General features: G+C 38.7%; 1 protein-coding gene across 1 annotated transcript in view; it reads left to right on the plus strand.

The window, feature by feature from the left end:
• Nucleotides 1-15,888, plus strand: part of ralgapa1 (Ral GTPase activating protein catalytic subunit alpha 1) — a 66,792-nt gene that overhangs the window by 41,305 nt on the left and 9,599 nt on the right. Inside the window, exons 42-44 of the mRNA XM_008399828.2 lie at nucleotides 126-281; nucleotides 4,144-4,302; nucleotides 5,890-6,017. Coding sequence (XP_008398050.1) covers nucleotides 126-281; nucleotides 4,144-4,302; nucleotides 5,890-6,017 — 443 coding nt within the window. The remainder of the gene's footprint in view (nucleotides 1-125; nucleotides 282-4,143; nucleotides 4,303-5,889; nucleotides 6,018-15,888) is intronic.

A 15,888-nucleotide genomic window follows, 5' to 3' on the forward strand; every position in this document is an offset into this window, starting at 1 on the left:
ATCCTGAATTCCAAGTCAGAAATACACAGATTTATCTTTTAAGGTGTTCTTGAAACTTCACAGGGGGTTTGTGTTTTCAAGATGAAAACAAGAGTGTCATTATGCATGTTAATGTTATGCATTAGGTCGACCTCAAGACTCACTGTGGGTTCATGGGAGGCCTTCAGAGAAATCACAGCACTGGCCAGACGACGCCTTACTATGCCACATCTACGACTGAAGTCATCTATCACGTGTCCACTCGCATGCCCCCTGACCAGGATCAGAACCTCACCAAAAAGGTACAAATATGACACCAACAAAAGGGGGAATTCACAAAGCAATGCAATTTATTTGCTTATTTGCCACAATTTTGCCTGTGCTGCCTTTATTTCTTATGAGGTATTTACTCGTAACCGATCACACTATAGATGCGGATGCAAACATCTAAGCAGTGCGCCGCTGTTTCTGTAGCGAACTGTAATTTTTCTCTCTTAGCCTCAAATAGAGCAGGAAGTAGAAACTATTATCTGTCCGGAAATTGAGATTATTAATCTAATCGGAGCGACGGCGGCTCAGGAGGCAGGGGTCAGTTCTGCAACACCTGCTATGTCCGTCTCGGTCATTGTGTCCTTGTAACCCTGACCCGTTACATTTTTAGGATGTAAAGCATCTTGAACTGCCTCGTTCCTGAAACGTGCAATGCAAATAAGCTTGGTTGATTGATTGGACCCTAATCATTAGAATAACTGATAGAAGAATCAACTTACTGAAATCATTGTTAACAAGTAGGGTAATCTGCACTGATGGTAATTTTAACAGATGCACACTGTTTTTTGCTTTCTTTGTAACATCTTTAAATGTGTCCACGAGACACATCTGACTTTTCTGTTTCCTAACATCATCAAGCAAACAAGCTTTCAGCTAAACAGAGTCAAATGTCTCAGAATAACCAGTCACGCATCCAGTGCTGTTTTATTTGTAAAAACGTTGTTTTTTAATTTAACATCTTTGAATGCTGATTTGTTAAATTAAATCGCTCCTGATATTGTTGCTTTCTGTTGGCTAAATGGCAGGAATTGATTGTTGTGTCCTTTTTATTTTAAATTTATCACAATAAAACTGTTTCAATTAATTAAATTAAACCCTCTCATTTAGAAGATTGAATGTTCAACATTAATAGTAAGCAGAAATGTATGTTATTTGCTGCTGTGTCCTGTTTGCGCTGTCTTACTCAGTAATCCTGGCATGGTTGGCCTGGAAATCATGTCTGCATTTGTTGTGAGGCCAGTATAAGTGCCTAGGCAGGCAGGTTATATTGTATGTGTCTATATCTGTGTGTGTGTAATCACACCTGTCACCCCCCAGGCTCTGGGTGCTCTGCACACGGCCATAATGTCCTTTTAATCAGATCATACTTCCTGCTTCTCGGCCTATCACATCGCTTCAGGCAGCTGATTGGATTAGCAGCGTCTGGCCTGACACCATCCGTCTCACTGATCATCTGATGGTTCCATCAAACATGCATAGTCACATACACACACCTGCGCGCACACGCACTCACGCAGGATTTAAACCTGTTTAACACACATCCACAGAGGGTTTTTATTAACCTCATTCTGACCACGGCTATAAATTTGTGTTAGCGCTGCAGGGAGACGCGCATACAGCCATAACACGTTAGGCTTAGACGTAAAAACGCGTACAGACAGCGCTTGGCGAACGTGTCCGCAAACGGTCTAAATGGACACACAAACGTACATTGGTCCTGGCAAGCGTTTATCTTCCATCCTCCTGTAACACTCACACAAACACAATCAGTTTAGGCCTTCGCAGGGCTCCTGTCCAGGTTTCTCTCTTTGCTGGGCCGTGGTTGTCTTATCACAACACAACTGCGAGGGTAAAAGGATTAAAGGAGCATTACACCAACTGATGTGACATTGCTCTGATCTTCTTTATGAAAAAACAAAAACAAAAAAAAAACTGGATTTAAAAAAAACTAACTGTCCTGACATCCAAAAATATTTCAGTTTCTGATTCTCACCAAAACTCTTTCTGAGCTGCAATTAGACATATAGGAAAATCTCTCAGGGGAAGATAATGGCACAATCCAATTTGTGTCCTGCTAGTGGAGAAATGTAGAAAGATCAGTGGCGCCAAGTTATTTATGCCTTTAAATTCAAGTAGTTTCATCATAAATGACGATGTCATCTGAAGGGTTGATTGGTGTTTCGCAAAGTGGCATGGATAAAATTTTAATTTCTTCAGGGGTTTTTTTTTTTGTTTTTTTTAATTGCTGATTTTTTTGTTCTAATTCTATGATATAGTTTGAGTTATATATTTATTTGTTTTCTATGATACTTCATTTCATTATTATACTTCATTTGTTCTATGCACTTCAGAACTTTGGTAATAAGGCCAATCTAGACCAAGCTGTTTGAAGCAATATCAAATCTCTGCTGACATCCTGTCTTTAAAACCATTTTATCCAGGATTTCAGGACCCCCAGTTGCAGATTTTTTTAGAATTCAGATCATCAAAATTAATTTTACCGTTTAAGATAATCTCAGTAAATACAGGAAGGAAGTTTAAAGGGATAATTTCTCAAGAGAAAAGCTATCCAAATCAACTTGAAAATATGTTAAAATGTAATTGATTCTTCTACTTAATAATTAGTTTATTGTGATTAACATTTTTTGTTCAGTTAAACAAACCACACCTACACTGGATTATAGCATTTTGTTTTCACTTAATTAATAAAATAATTATTTGAAAGATGTTTGTATTTACTCGGGTAACTTTTTCTGTTATTAAAATTAGTTTGATGATTGGAAACATTTAAGTTTGACCTGCCCCCCGCCCCAAAAAAGCAAAAATCGAAGGATTCTACGTATATTTTTCTTTTTTTTTTTTGTTATGCATTTATTGACATTATAAAACCATTGCTGAAAACGTGTTAAAGAAAAATATAAGGTTTTAGAGTTTAGAACAGTGTTTCCCAACCCTGGTCCTCAAGGCACACTGCCCTGCTTGTTTTAGATGTTTCCCTGCTTTAACACACCCCATTCAAATGATTGCAGTTCAGAAAAAGCTTGTTAATCAACCATCAATTGAAATCATGTGTGTTGAAGCAGGGAAATACCTAAAACATGCAGGGCAGTGTGCCTTGAGGACCAGGGTTGAACAAAACATGTTTAGAAGATGTGGAGGACTCTTAACTTGAGTGCACAAGTAGAAAAAAGTCAGTTTGCATGTTGTATACGACCCATGCTTTTGCTGAAGCCAGTTGAGCTGATGTTGAAAAAGCAAGACAAAAAATGGGGAGCACATCAGAATTAAATGTCTCATAAAAAATATTTTTTAAAATTGTCAGCTACTGGACAAATAATGTTTTATAAAGAAAACTGACTTACAGTTCAAAGAGAAACTCATAAAAAATAAAAAAAAAAACTCCTAAAATCAAAAATGATTGCTCTGATCAATTATTAACATACAAGAATGTCTGCTACTTTGGAACAAAACATGAAGGAAATACTCTGGACTTAAAAGAATAAATATTGGAATAAAGTTTAAATGTTTGAAAGGAAATTGCATCATTATTTCTCTCGGGGCCAAAGTCTAGACTGACATCAATCTGAGGGTGTTTGACAAACCTGAAAAGTAAAGAGAGCAGGCTGCGTGTGCGCGCTCGTGTGTGTGTGCGTGTGTGTGTGTTTGTGTGTGTGTGTGTGCGTGTGTGTGTGTGTGTGTGTGTGTGTGTGTGTGTTGGCAGACATCAAGGTTAATGACGGCGCTGTCACCAGCTCTGACTGGAACCTGCTCACAGCGTCACATATGATCCCATCCGTCTTCCAGCTTGTACTCCATCTTCCCAGGGCTTCACTCTGTCTGGTCAACGATTCTCCATCTTCTCCCAGTCACTCCATCATTCCCAGGGCCACCTGTACCATGCACATGCACCCCAAATCAAAAAGCCTTGGCTTTTGATGGATTCAGCCTATACCGTTTATTTGTGAAACTATCTCTGCGCATGCATTTTGTTTGCATTGTAACCAATGATTTCAGTGTTTTTCTGCTTTGGTCGGATTATTAATGCCCCTTCACTCTTCTGCTCCTTCCCATCAATCTTTTACCCCCCCCGTCCTGCGCCTCCCAACGCTCCAGCTCCGACACCTGGGCAACGACGAAGTCCACATCATTTGGTCTGAACATTCCAGAGACTACCGCCGAGGGATCATCCCTACTGAATTTGGAGATGTGTTGATCATCATATACCCCATGAAGAACCACATGTACTCCATCCAAATACTCAAGAAACCAGAGGTAATAAAAAAATGAATCTAAGCTGCCTAAAAAATATTGTTTGGTATTTCAGTGAAAACTGTAGCTCATTTCAGCTAATCATTTAATTCCCGTAATGATAATTATTTTCCCACGGCTTTAATCAGAAATAACTAGACATGCAACCTTTTGCTGAGCTGTAATTGTACAAAAAAAATACATAAAATCATTGACCAATCAGAGTAATTGAGGCGAGGCTCTGCGGATGTTACCTCGGGAGCGGTTAAGTTTTGTTTACGTTGCAAGAACTTCAGTCTTTAGATTTATGTGGAGCAGAGGAACTAAGAATAGAAGAAATTAAGCTTCTGAAACACATCAGCTTATAAGAAAGCAATTCTTTTGAAATGTTTTAGATTTACTCTTTCATTTTAGTTGTTAATTTCAACATGGTTTAAGTTATATAGAAGGATTATCATGACCAAACGTGTTATTTGTAAATTTGAGAAATGTAAAAGTTGAAACCAGCCGAGAATATAATTTCCTTTATGCATGAACTGTTTTTTTATATAACATTTGGTTAAATCAGTTACTCTTCAAAATATTTATACCACTTGAATTTTTTAGTTCTAATTGCCACAAAATATGATTTTGAAAAATATCCATCCAAAGAGACTTCTTTCAGATTTCTATGAAAGAAAACTTTTTTTTTGTTCACTTCACAACTATGCACTCCTTTGTGTTGGTTTGTCATACAAAATCCAATGAACACAATAATGTCTGTGGTTGTTAAGTGACAAACTGTTAAGGTGTGTAAATACAGTTTCAAAGTACTGCGTTAAGAGATATTAAATGTAGCACGGAGTCAGGTTATGAAATAAGTGTAATAATCACAACAGTACTGAATCTGGGATATCAAAATGAGTTTTCATTGATTGAGATTAAACAATTGAAATGTTCTCTTGTAGCCGCTACTCTGTTCCTTATGTCTTCCGTGACGTTGTAAAGATGGTGAAAGCCGATTAGGAGGTGGACTGTAAATGTGAGGGGCTTTCATATTTCAATTGATATTATTCTTTTCTTTTCTAGGATACACAAATATGCTTTCATCTGGTTAATGTATCAGTCTAAAACCCACAGACATTAATGCCACAGCACTGATGGCATAACTCTATTTCAAACAAGAGCAAACACAATAAAAACCCCTTTTTTTTTCTGTATGACATGGATACCACAGCACTAATGACATAATCATATTCTCCTTCATTCATTCTGCAAGCAAAAATATTGAATTATCCTGAATCCAAGAACAAGTAAGATAAGATATGGCTTCTGTTGTTGTCCTGAAAGCACATATATTCAGCCACAGCGGGCTTGGCTCTGAGACCTGGTCCAGAAACAAACCCAATAAAAGCTTAACGTTATTCTCTTTGGTGGATTCCACAAGCAAAGTATTGAATTCAATCAGATAGCCATTGCCTGAATCGAATATTGTCTCATTATAAAAAAATCTATTATGTCAGTCATTATTTGGCTGGTAGCCTCCAGATTGTTTTCCATTTCATGAAGTTTAGATGTTTCGTCTTTAAGCTGTGTTGTTGGGGGTTTTTTTCACCCTTGTGTTTGTGCTAGGTGCCATTCTTTGGGCCACTGTTTGATGGTGCTATAGTGGACATGAAAATTTTATCCACCATGGTCAGAGCCACAGCTATCAACGCAAGTCGAGCTCTCAAATCGCTCATTCCTCTCTACCAGAACTTGTATCCTTTGAAGCATTGGCTATCAGAATGTGGAAAGCTAAAGGTAGGTCGACAAGGTGGATATTTCCTTCCCGGTCTTCCCTGTCTTCAGTCAGTCTTCTCTCTTATGCAACTTTGGTAGTTTTCAGTGAGTTGTTTTAGCTGTTTAGATGTGATTCACAGAGTTTTTAAGCTTTTCCTTGTTAAAAATGGCTTCTGGTTTGATCTCAGCTGCAGATACATTGAATAAAAATGATCATTCCAATATTTGCTTGATAAGTTATCACAAAAGCTTTCCCAACATTAGTGCAACTTTTTGGTAAATAAACGTTTCATGCTATTCAAATTGCTCTTCCTTACACTCGTGATGTAACTTATGCGCCCTTCTTATACACACTCTTTAACATCTGTGTTGCTTTGGCAAAATCTGCCTTCAGGCAGACGCCAAGCGCTCAAAATTGCATTTACCATGACGAAACAAAAATGTTTTCTTTGAGAATATCTGTTAAATTTGAGACAAAATGATGCAAGTTACCCAATAAAAAGCTTTAATGTTTTAAAACTACAGGATAAAATATTTGTCCTGGCGTCACCAGAAGGCTTGCAAGATTCTAAAATATCTTTTTTCTCTCAACAACTTCAGCTACTACTAAAAAAAAAAGTGTTTGTAGTTGAGTTCTGATAATAATTGTGTTCTGAGCAGTGCGGCTGAGATTCTCTTCAGTGTTCGTGTGAGCGAGAATGTTGTTTGATGCTCAGCTCGAGGAGTAACGGTTGTGAATCAATGTCCAGTGATGTTTGGTCCTGTGAATGAGCCGTGTTTCGTCTGAAGTGCATTTTAGCGGTGCGCAGGAAGGTACAGGGGATGTCTTGTCTGTGTGTTGCTGCGCGTCTCCAGGTGTGAAGGGGGAAGAGAGAAACGGACGAGAGCGTGTACAGTTTGCCTGATCCGATGTGATGGTAGCTCGGTTTGAAGAAGCCAGAAGTCGATACTTATTGATGGATCTCCTTGGTAGCTCAGTTTCTAAATGAGAGGCTTTGCTCTGCGGTCTCATAGACAGACATGCGCACACGCACACACACACACCTCCACACAAGTGTCCACCTGTGCACGTACTGATAATTACACTCACTCCGAACACTCCCGAGGTGAAATAATGTGTCCAATAAGTGTGTCCACAAGCAGCTTTTTCAATGAATGCACAATCAAAGACACTCTGATTTGTAAGGTAAGAATTTCCTTTAAACTGCAATTCTAGCAATTTGATCTCATAATGACGCTGTCCGTGTGTCTTTCTGTCCCTTTTTCTGCAAATTTCTTCAGCCTTCAATTGCTTGGCAGTAACTTTTCAAACTGTGTTGTACAACTTTTCAGTTTCTGCTTAAAATCCACACGCTGCCTAGATTAAACCAGCAAATGTCCCCGGCAAACCTTCTCTGATGTTTTTATCCATATTTTATTTTTTATGTTTGTAGTGACAGATGCATTCAATAAAATTCTGTAATTTGAATCTTTAGTTCATTAATTAACAATTAATTTAAAATGCAACTCAAATCCTAGCCACAATTATCGCTTTTGCTTGTGAACGTCTTTCTACTGCACTTCCTCCTTCCATCTAACTTTCTATTAATATCCTAGGATGCAGCCCTTAGCGACCAACCAGCGTATTTAGTAATGACCTCTTCTTGTGGAGGGAGTCAATATTTATGATATTTGCTGGACAACGGTTAAGTGAGCCGTGTCTTTCATTATTATTTAGGCTACAAAATACTATTTCTTTGAAATTGTTTTGGCCTTATGTAATATAAGTTTATGCAAATCCAATTGGTGAGGTAACCTCATTATTATAAAGAGAACATTTAAAGCTTCATTTAATAAAATAGTTTGTCAAACACTTCTGCCTGTGATAAGCAGAACTGAAACATTCGAAAAAAATATTGCTCACAAATCTACACAGAATGAAGCGTTTGCACCCAGGCATGCATGTTACTTAAAGATTGGATTGAAAACAATCTAATGGGCAGAACCTCTCCAGTGTGTCCGTAAGAAGATGTAAATAGGAGATTTCTTTTCAACTGTTTTCTTTATCTTTCAATCTTTTCCATTTTCTCCTTTGCCTTTTCTCCTATTTGTGTTCACTTTGTCCTTGTTTTCTATCTTTCTTGCTTTTCTTTTCCTTGAGTCTTACCTGTTACTCAGCTTTTGTTGTAAATGAAGAATAGAAGAAGAAAGAATTCCTACCTATCAAACAGAGATTTCCAGCTCATTCCCACCTTCTTTTGCATATTTATGTCATGTTTTTTTGCTTCCTTGTTGTGCGTTTCACTTCCACTGTGCAGACACCTGTGCACCTTGATGTTTTTGTCTTTCATCTGGGTGACAGTCTGCATGTGATGACACACATGTCTTGTATGCGTCGTCCTGAGTGTTTGTGTGAGTTGGAGAGAGTCCCGGTGTGTATTGATCGGTGGTAAGCAGCAGGTCGATGTCTCTGACAGGCTGAATTACAGTAATCAGTCATTATTGACTCCCCATGTCACTGCTACGCTCACTGCTCTCCTCTGTCACCACTTCTCTGCTTCTGCTTCTTTTTGTTTCTTCTTATCCTTCGGCTCCTCCAACTCTGTCGGCTTTTACATCCCTTCTCCATCCCAACATTCCTGTTTCTCCCTCTTTAATTCTTTCCTTCCTCTACCGACTACTATTTCTTTATCTTAGTGAATGTCGTCCTTTGTTTATGACAATTTTCAGGTTTTAGTTTTTCATCCATCTCATCCCAATTCCTCTGTTATTATTGTGTCTGCACAAACTTACTCTAAAATTGAGGGAAGCTCGTCATGAGTTAAGTCATCTTGATGTAAATCTGCAGAAAGTCAATCTACTGCTTCAGATCTTATTGGACTAAAAGGTTTGAGCCAAAAATATCAAAAATATAATTGTTTTTGATATTATCCACCATAGCGTCCTTGTAATCATTGCTAAGTATACATAGATTTTGACCTAAATAGATGGTGTGCACACACCTCCAAATTGACCGTTCAGTTTCAGGAGCTCCTCTCTTCTAAGGCACTCTTGAGTCAATAATACTTATTATTATAGTCATGGTTTTCAGTTCATCATTGTATACTTTTGCAGTGTCAAAACTCAAATACTCAAATATTTTATTTCAGCAACTTCCTCTCTGCTTCCTGTCCTTTTTATTTTCTGCACCTTGTAGTTGCAAAAAACTCGTTACTTTGGTCTAATTGTGGGAAAATCAATTGATTTTATTGGGATAGTCGGTGTAAAATGCAGACTTTTATTGTGACATTGCCATGCTTTTTTCCTCTTCTATATTTAAGAATTACGTTTATGCAGAGATTAATGTTTATTATTATGGTAATTAAACTGTGTATTTTCTATATTCTCTATTCTCTAGTGTCAATTACATTATATTTTGAGATGTAAAGTAATTTGTAGTAATTTGGGGACTTTGGCATCGTGACACTACATGGCTGTAACCTGGAACACTGGCGCTTTATGTCTTTAGAGAGAAATGTGTGTAACATAATTGATCAAAACTTTTCTTGAAAACTTTTTATAATAAGCACAATAAAACTCAGAAAGCTCTTGCTGAGCAATCTGGGTCTTCCAAAATTATAATGGGCAGGTCAGAGCTTTACACAATAATTAATGAATTTCCATCAATGCGACATCAGTGAATTATGATGCACCAGATGGAGTCAGATTTCAGAGACTGGGTTCATCTGTTGATAATTTGCATGTTTACAGATTAACTTGTCCTCTTTGTCATGTGTTCCTATAAACACCATTTATAAGACTTTTGTCTTTAGCTTTTTATATCTATGTAATCTGCAACATTTACCAACCCTACCTGCAAGTTGTGACATTGTTCATATAAGAAGGTAAAAAAAAAATAAAATAAAATGCATGAAGTGTTGCATTAAGATGCGGGCCTTTCATTGCTCTGTTGTGCGACAAAGCGGGATTCGCACAGAGGAGGAGTATGGAGACGAAGGGCAGGTTGGCGGTACAAAGTATGTCAGTGATAACTGGCATTTTCTTTCTCCCCTTTCCCTCTTCCTGTCTGCCCTCTTCCCTCCCTCTCAGTCTCTTGGCCCTCGGGGCAGTCCATCTGCCTTTTCTCTGCCTCTGATCTTTCATTCACCATGACTAGAGCCATCCAAAAGCACATGGAGTGCCAGACCGCAGGGGCAGCTGTGTGCGAGCATGGCTCTATCTCACAATATCAGCTCATTGCAGGAAGAAGGCCCGGTCCAAAACTCCCCACATGAAAATGCATCCTCCACCAGTTTTCAGGAACTTTCTCTGGCCTCTGATAACTTGTGCAAACACAGCAGCAGACCTGTGCTCGGCGTAGGGGAGCATACCGCCGTCAATGCATTCCTTTGATTAGACCAGACGGAGGTAAGGAGCTGCCCGCTGAGTGATAGATTGGTGTCATATCTTGAAGCAAGTACTGGATGTAATTTAAATCTGATCAATTTCGCTTTATTCCAAGCAGTGTAGCTTCAGGTGCTGCTGGGTAAGAATATTTGTAGACGTGCTATAGGATAATAAGACTGTAAACTGCTCGAGTTTGAAATTATCGATAAATTTAAATATTGCTATTTTTAGATTATTATATACTGACAAATACAACCTTTGAATTGGTGCAAACAAGCATCCACTACAAACAAGATAAATATTATTTTACATAATATATATGGGTCAAATTGAAATAAAATGAGCTCTAATAAGAGCAATAACACCACTTACATTAATAATAAATGTTAAAAAAAATCACATTGAAATTGTTCAATGTAAGAGCATTCCTAAAATTGCAAGTGCAGCAGTAGTTTTCAAACATTCAGATGCTTAGTGCCTTTTACTGAATCGCCTCCTTTACATCTATTGCAGCTCCAGCAGATCAATAAGAAATTAGTTTTGAATTATATACAATATCTAATATCTTAATAACTTTAGTATGAATGCTTCAAATCTGAATGACTGAGCAAGAATATTTCTTGTAGAAACTCAGTTTTGTGAGCAAAACTTCTGGTTTGAGTCACAGTTGAGGTTTTATAATACAGAGACCAGTGTGCATGATTGCTGTTTCTGCAGCTTCTCTGGCAGTCCTCAATCTGCTTCTGGGTGATTGTGGTTCTGGGGAACAATGTTGGAGTGATGCTAAGCTGCTGCACAAATACAGACCACCACGCAAACGCACGCTGCCAGCGAGTGTTTGTGTGTGTGGATGGATTTTTTTAAACATGCATCACCTATGTAGTGACACTCCTGCACGTGACGGCGTCTGTGTAAACGTTTCACTCCCGGGATTACAGTGAGTGTGGGACGTCCCCCTCTGTAGTAGTTGATTGGCAGAGATAGCGGCACTGAGGCTGGGGTCAGCATATGGCTCAGTATGATAGCGATGCTGTGTTTGTGTGTTGGTGTGTGTGCTTGTGTATGTGTGTGGCTGCCTCTTTCCTCTCTTTCACACACTGTTCCCTGTGAAATGATGGCAGCTCTGGGCATGTAGCGCTATTATCCCCCATATTCACACACACCCGAGCAGCAGCCAACGCTAGCGGCCTGCTTGGCTTCTCTTTGACAGCTCTCACAATAGAGCTTATTGTCCAAGTGAAGCTACAATCTGCTGTGTGTGACAAGGAGTGTACGTGTGTTATATTCTGTCGGTGGGAAAGGTGAAAAAAAAAACAAAAAAAAAACCCTGAAGACATTTTCTTGTTGCTGATAATGAAACTTGGTCATGTTATCCAAAACCTTTAATGCAACCATCACACCTAAAAGCTGCTTCATTTAAGTATTAAATAATCTGTGCTGTTGCCTTCATCTTGTCTTTTATTTTTAAATGAACACATCAACTTTTAGAGTAGCGATTGAGAACCTGGCAGAAGTCGAGCTCCTTCATTTTTGAATTTTGGGACAAAAATCAATCGAGGACCCCACAAAGGATCTGATTAAAAATAGGAACGAGTGAGGAATTAAACCTTGAGCTCTGATTGGGGCGGGGGTTATTGTGGTTAATTATTTCCTGTCGGGTGGATGGAGAAAGTGAAAAGAAAGTGACGAGGTGAAGGGGATCGCAGCTAATCTGTTCCACTTCTCCTGGGAAAAGTGTGTCTATCCGACTATGAAGACACAGGCGTACTTGTTACTGTTAATCTGTTTGAATATGAGGTTAATTTCTCAATAGAAATTAACCTCATATTCTGGCTTTAGAATAGCATTATTATTTTATTTGCTGCTATAAATTTAATAATTTAAATGTTTTCAGGTAGAGTATGCTGGATGTCAGAAGTAATTGTAATCGAGTCTTTTAATATATCCATCTTTTCTGCCATCCATCCCTTTCCAATCCAATCATTCCTTCATAAACCCATCTTGCCATTCATCCAAATCCAACCCTTCCGTCTAATCATCCACCACAAACATCCATCTCGCAACACACCCATCTTTGTTCATGTATCCATCCTTTCCCTCATCATTCCTTCTACAAGTCCTTCCATTAATCCATCCATCCATAAACTTCCTCCGGTCCAGACAGCAACCCGTTCCCAGTCTGGGGTCTCTTTACTAGTTGAGCTCTACAGCCTCAGGTGCTGTTGGTTTTATATGAGCCGTTATTCTTTTAGTTAAACGCACATTTCAGTATTTAAACGAGCTCAGATTTTCACCTAAATTCAGCATTACGATTAGGATAAATAAACCTGAGAACATTGCTTCATACCATGCTTGTGCTCCACGTCCTGAAATATACGTTTCCCGTCTTAAATGAGAGACCGATGTCAGTCTGCGTAAATGCCTGTCACCGAGAGCTGTGCAGGCACATCAGTTGTTGCCATCAGTGGCTCGATCACACCTTGTTGGAGCAGACCCCCCTCTGACTGGTAAACAAGTTAATCTTGCGGCGTTGTGTGTGTGTCGGGGCGCGGATGCTCTCCGTGGCTGGGTGTGTGAATGTAAGTATTTTGTGTGACGAGGTGTTTAAGATTCAAGAAGGGGTCTCACAGATGACCGAGGCCGAGAAGTGCTGCACAGAAAACCGTTTTGTCATGAGCGCTAATGGCCGCCTTGAATTTGGGCTTGTGGAGACCGTAAAAACTGTCGCGAAGGCTGGAGAGCTTTTGAATTGTACAAAATCTGTAATAATTAATAGCTGTTACTAAACTAATAAGGCGAGATGTGAAGAAATATGTGGCAAACGAATTAAGAGTTGAAAGAAGCCTGCCAGGTGCTGCTAATTAAATTGACTTAATTAACTGATCATCATCAAGTCTGAGCACCTTTTATAAAAGTTGTTGAATAGGCAGATAGTTGCCTCTCTGGAGCATACAGGTGTGTGCGCATGTGCGTGCGTGTTAACACAATGTCAACAAATAGAAAGACATTAGCAATAAGTTTACAGAACCAACTGTTGCTGCCCATAAATGCACTGCTAGAAAAATCATTCAGCAGGGGAACGATGCAAAACAGCTGCCATTCTTCTGTTTATAGGATGTGTGCTGATGAATTTGCTAGTTATTTAAACGTAGTATATTTTAGAAACAATCCTGATCTAATTCGTAAGAACAGAAAAGAGTTATAAGTATCATGATAGTTGGCCATAAGAGGTGTAGGTAGAGCTTCAAAATATAAAAAGGGAAAACAAAACGGGGACAGAGTCAGAGACAGGGAGAGACGGGGACAGTGATGCATTTAAACTCAACGTGCTAACCAGGTGATTGGTGCCCCAGTTAAACACATCAATACATCCCAAAATTGAAATGTATACACATGACAACAACAAAAAAATCGGTAACACTTTATTTGAAGGGGGGTGAATCAGAAATCATTAATGTTTAAACTTTACTTTTAATAACATAAAGTTACCTAATTTTTAAAGTGCAATCAGTAATACTTTTGTAACAAATTTATATCAGTAATGATTTCTTGGTTAATGTCAAGTTGTCATAACAAAAGCATTTTGAATAATGTCAACTTGGTATTAAAAGTGTCATAATTTACCGAATGACGCTTTATGACAACAGTCATAAATATTCATGAAGGCTTATTGATGTTCATGACAGATGTTATATCATGTTTATGACAGTGTCATGTCAGTCTTATTCACCCCCCTTCAAATAAAGTGTTACCAAAAAATCTTCATCTCAAATTAGAATTTATTTCCAAGAAGGAGCTTGCTAATGGTTATTTTTGATTCGATCTGTGGTCAAACTCTTTCCAGTTTTGTGTCGACTGACCCTAACTTGGCTGGGAAATCATGTCAGATTTTAACATTTTTACTTCCATTTTTCTCAATAATTGATAAACTATCCTCTTCACAAAATTCACCACTAAAGAAAATAAACTATAGTTTAAGTAGATGTGAAAAACATTGTTTTGCAGAGATGAGATATCTCTGCAAAACAGTGTTTGAATGAAACAATGTTTTCATTCCTAGGAGTGGAATGAGGGTACAAATTGGTGAGCAGTAAATTGACCCAGAGACGGCATGACTTTACTCTGTTAGCGTGTCAAATAACATCAGCACAAACCTTTCACAACAGCTGTCAAGAGGGTGGTAGAGTAGTGATGATTTGAGTTTTCCACCTGCTGGACGCAGACATCTTTGCAGGCATTAAATGGATCATGAACTCGTCTCTATATCAAAGTTTTCTAAAGTCAAAAGTATATCAACTTCTCCGACAATTAAACCTGGGCATAAACTGGGTTATCAACTGGAAAAAGTTACTCCAAACTCTGCAGCAAATTTACGACAGAATAGCTGGAATATAAAAGAATGAAGATGCTACAATGACCCAGTCAAAGTCCAGACCTCAGTCTTATTGTGTTTTAATGACATGCATTCAAAGATTTGCGGCTTTCTCTTAATAAAACGTATAATCAAGCTATGTCACCTTTTATTTCTTTATTATCAAGATTAATATTATTTATGGAAAAATGCATGTCTATGAGGAGTATTGTCTAACTGCCTTCAGATAAGAATAGGATTCATGTCCTTAATATGAGAATTGTTATTATAGTGACAGTTTGATGCACTTTAGCTGTGTGTTTGTGAAGTTGAGTGGGTATGAATTGTAATTGCGCTGGCAGCTTCAGGGCTCCCTGGTGGTTCAGGGAGGAGGGTGAGCGTCTAAACGTACACATGCACACACACACACACACACACGCACAGACACACACACACACACACACACACACACACATGTCAGAGGGTGAAATAGTCGGGCGACAAGGGGCCAATTAATGTGTCACGTCTGTGTTTTTCTCTCCGGCTTCTGCTTCTGCATCAGGTTAAAGAGCAGATGAATAGGTGGGGTAAATGCAATTGTGGGCCCATGTGTGTCTCTTTCATGCTCGACGTCCGGCAACAATAAGCAGTGCATTAGACCAACTTATCTCTGTCCTCATCGTTGGCGTACGTGGACACACACACACTCGTAATGAAATCACAAAGCCTCCATATCATTGCTATCACAGAAAGATATAAACCCATTAGCTTGTTCCTTTGGGCACAGACGCACACACATACAAGCACAGGTTTATCATTACACGCTGCAAAGCTTTTCCAATTGTATTATCCCTCTGATGTCCTTCCCTCTGTTGTCTGTTCCAGTGCCTTGGGGTGGAGGGCAGAAAGTGTGTGTGGGTTGTCGAGATCCTAACCGAGATTGTGTGTTCCTGAAAGAAGAGGTATTTTATAGATGAGCTTCAGAGGATTTTCTCATTTTTAAACGTAATTTTGAGCCTCTCAAGAAAATTACAAAGTTGTCTTGGTAACATTGGGACAAACTGAGAGGATCTTTTTTTATGCATCAACAAAGCAGCAGCTTCACAAGGTTAATTAATTTGAACTTTTGACTT

This window comes from Poecilia reticulata, linkage group LG22, assembly GCF_000633615.1.
Source record: "Poecilia reticulata strain Guanapo linkage group LG22, Guppy_female_1.0+MT, whole genome shotgun sequence".
Lineage (NCBI taxonomy): Eukaryota > Metazoa > Chordata > Actinopteri > Cyprinodontiformes > Poeciliidae > Poecilia > Poecilia reticulata.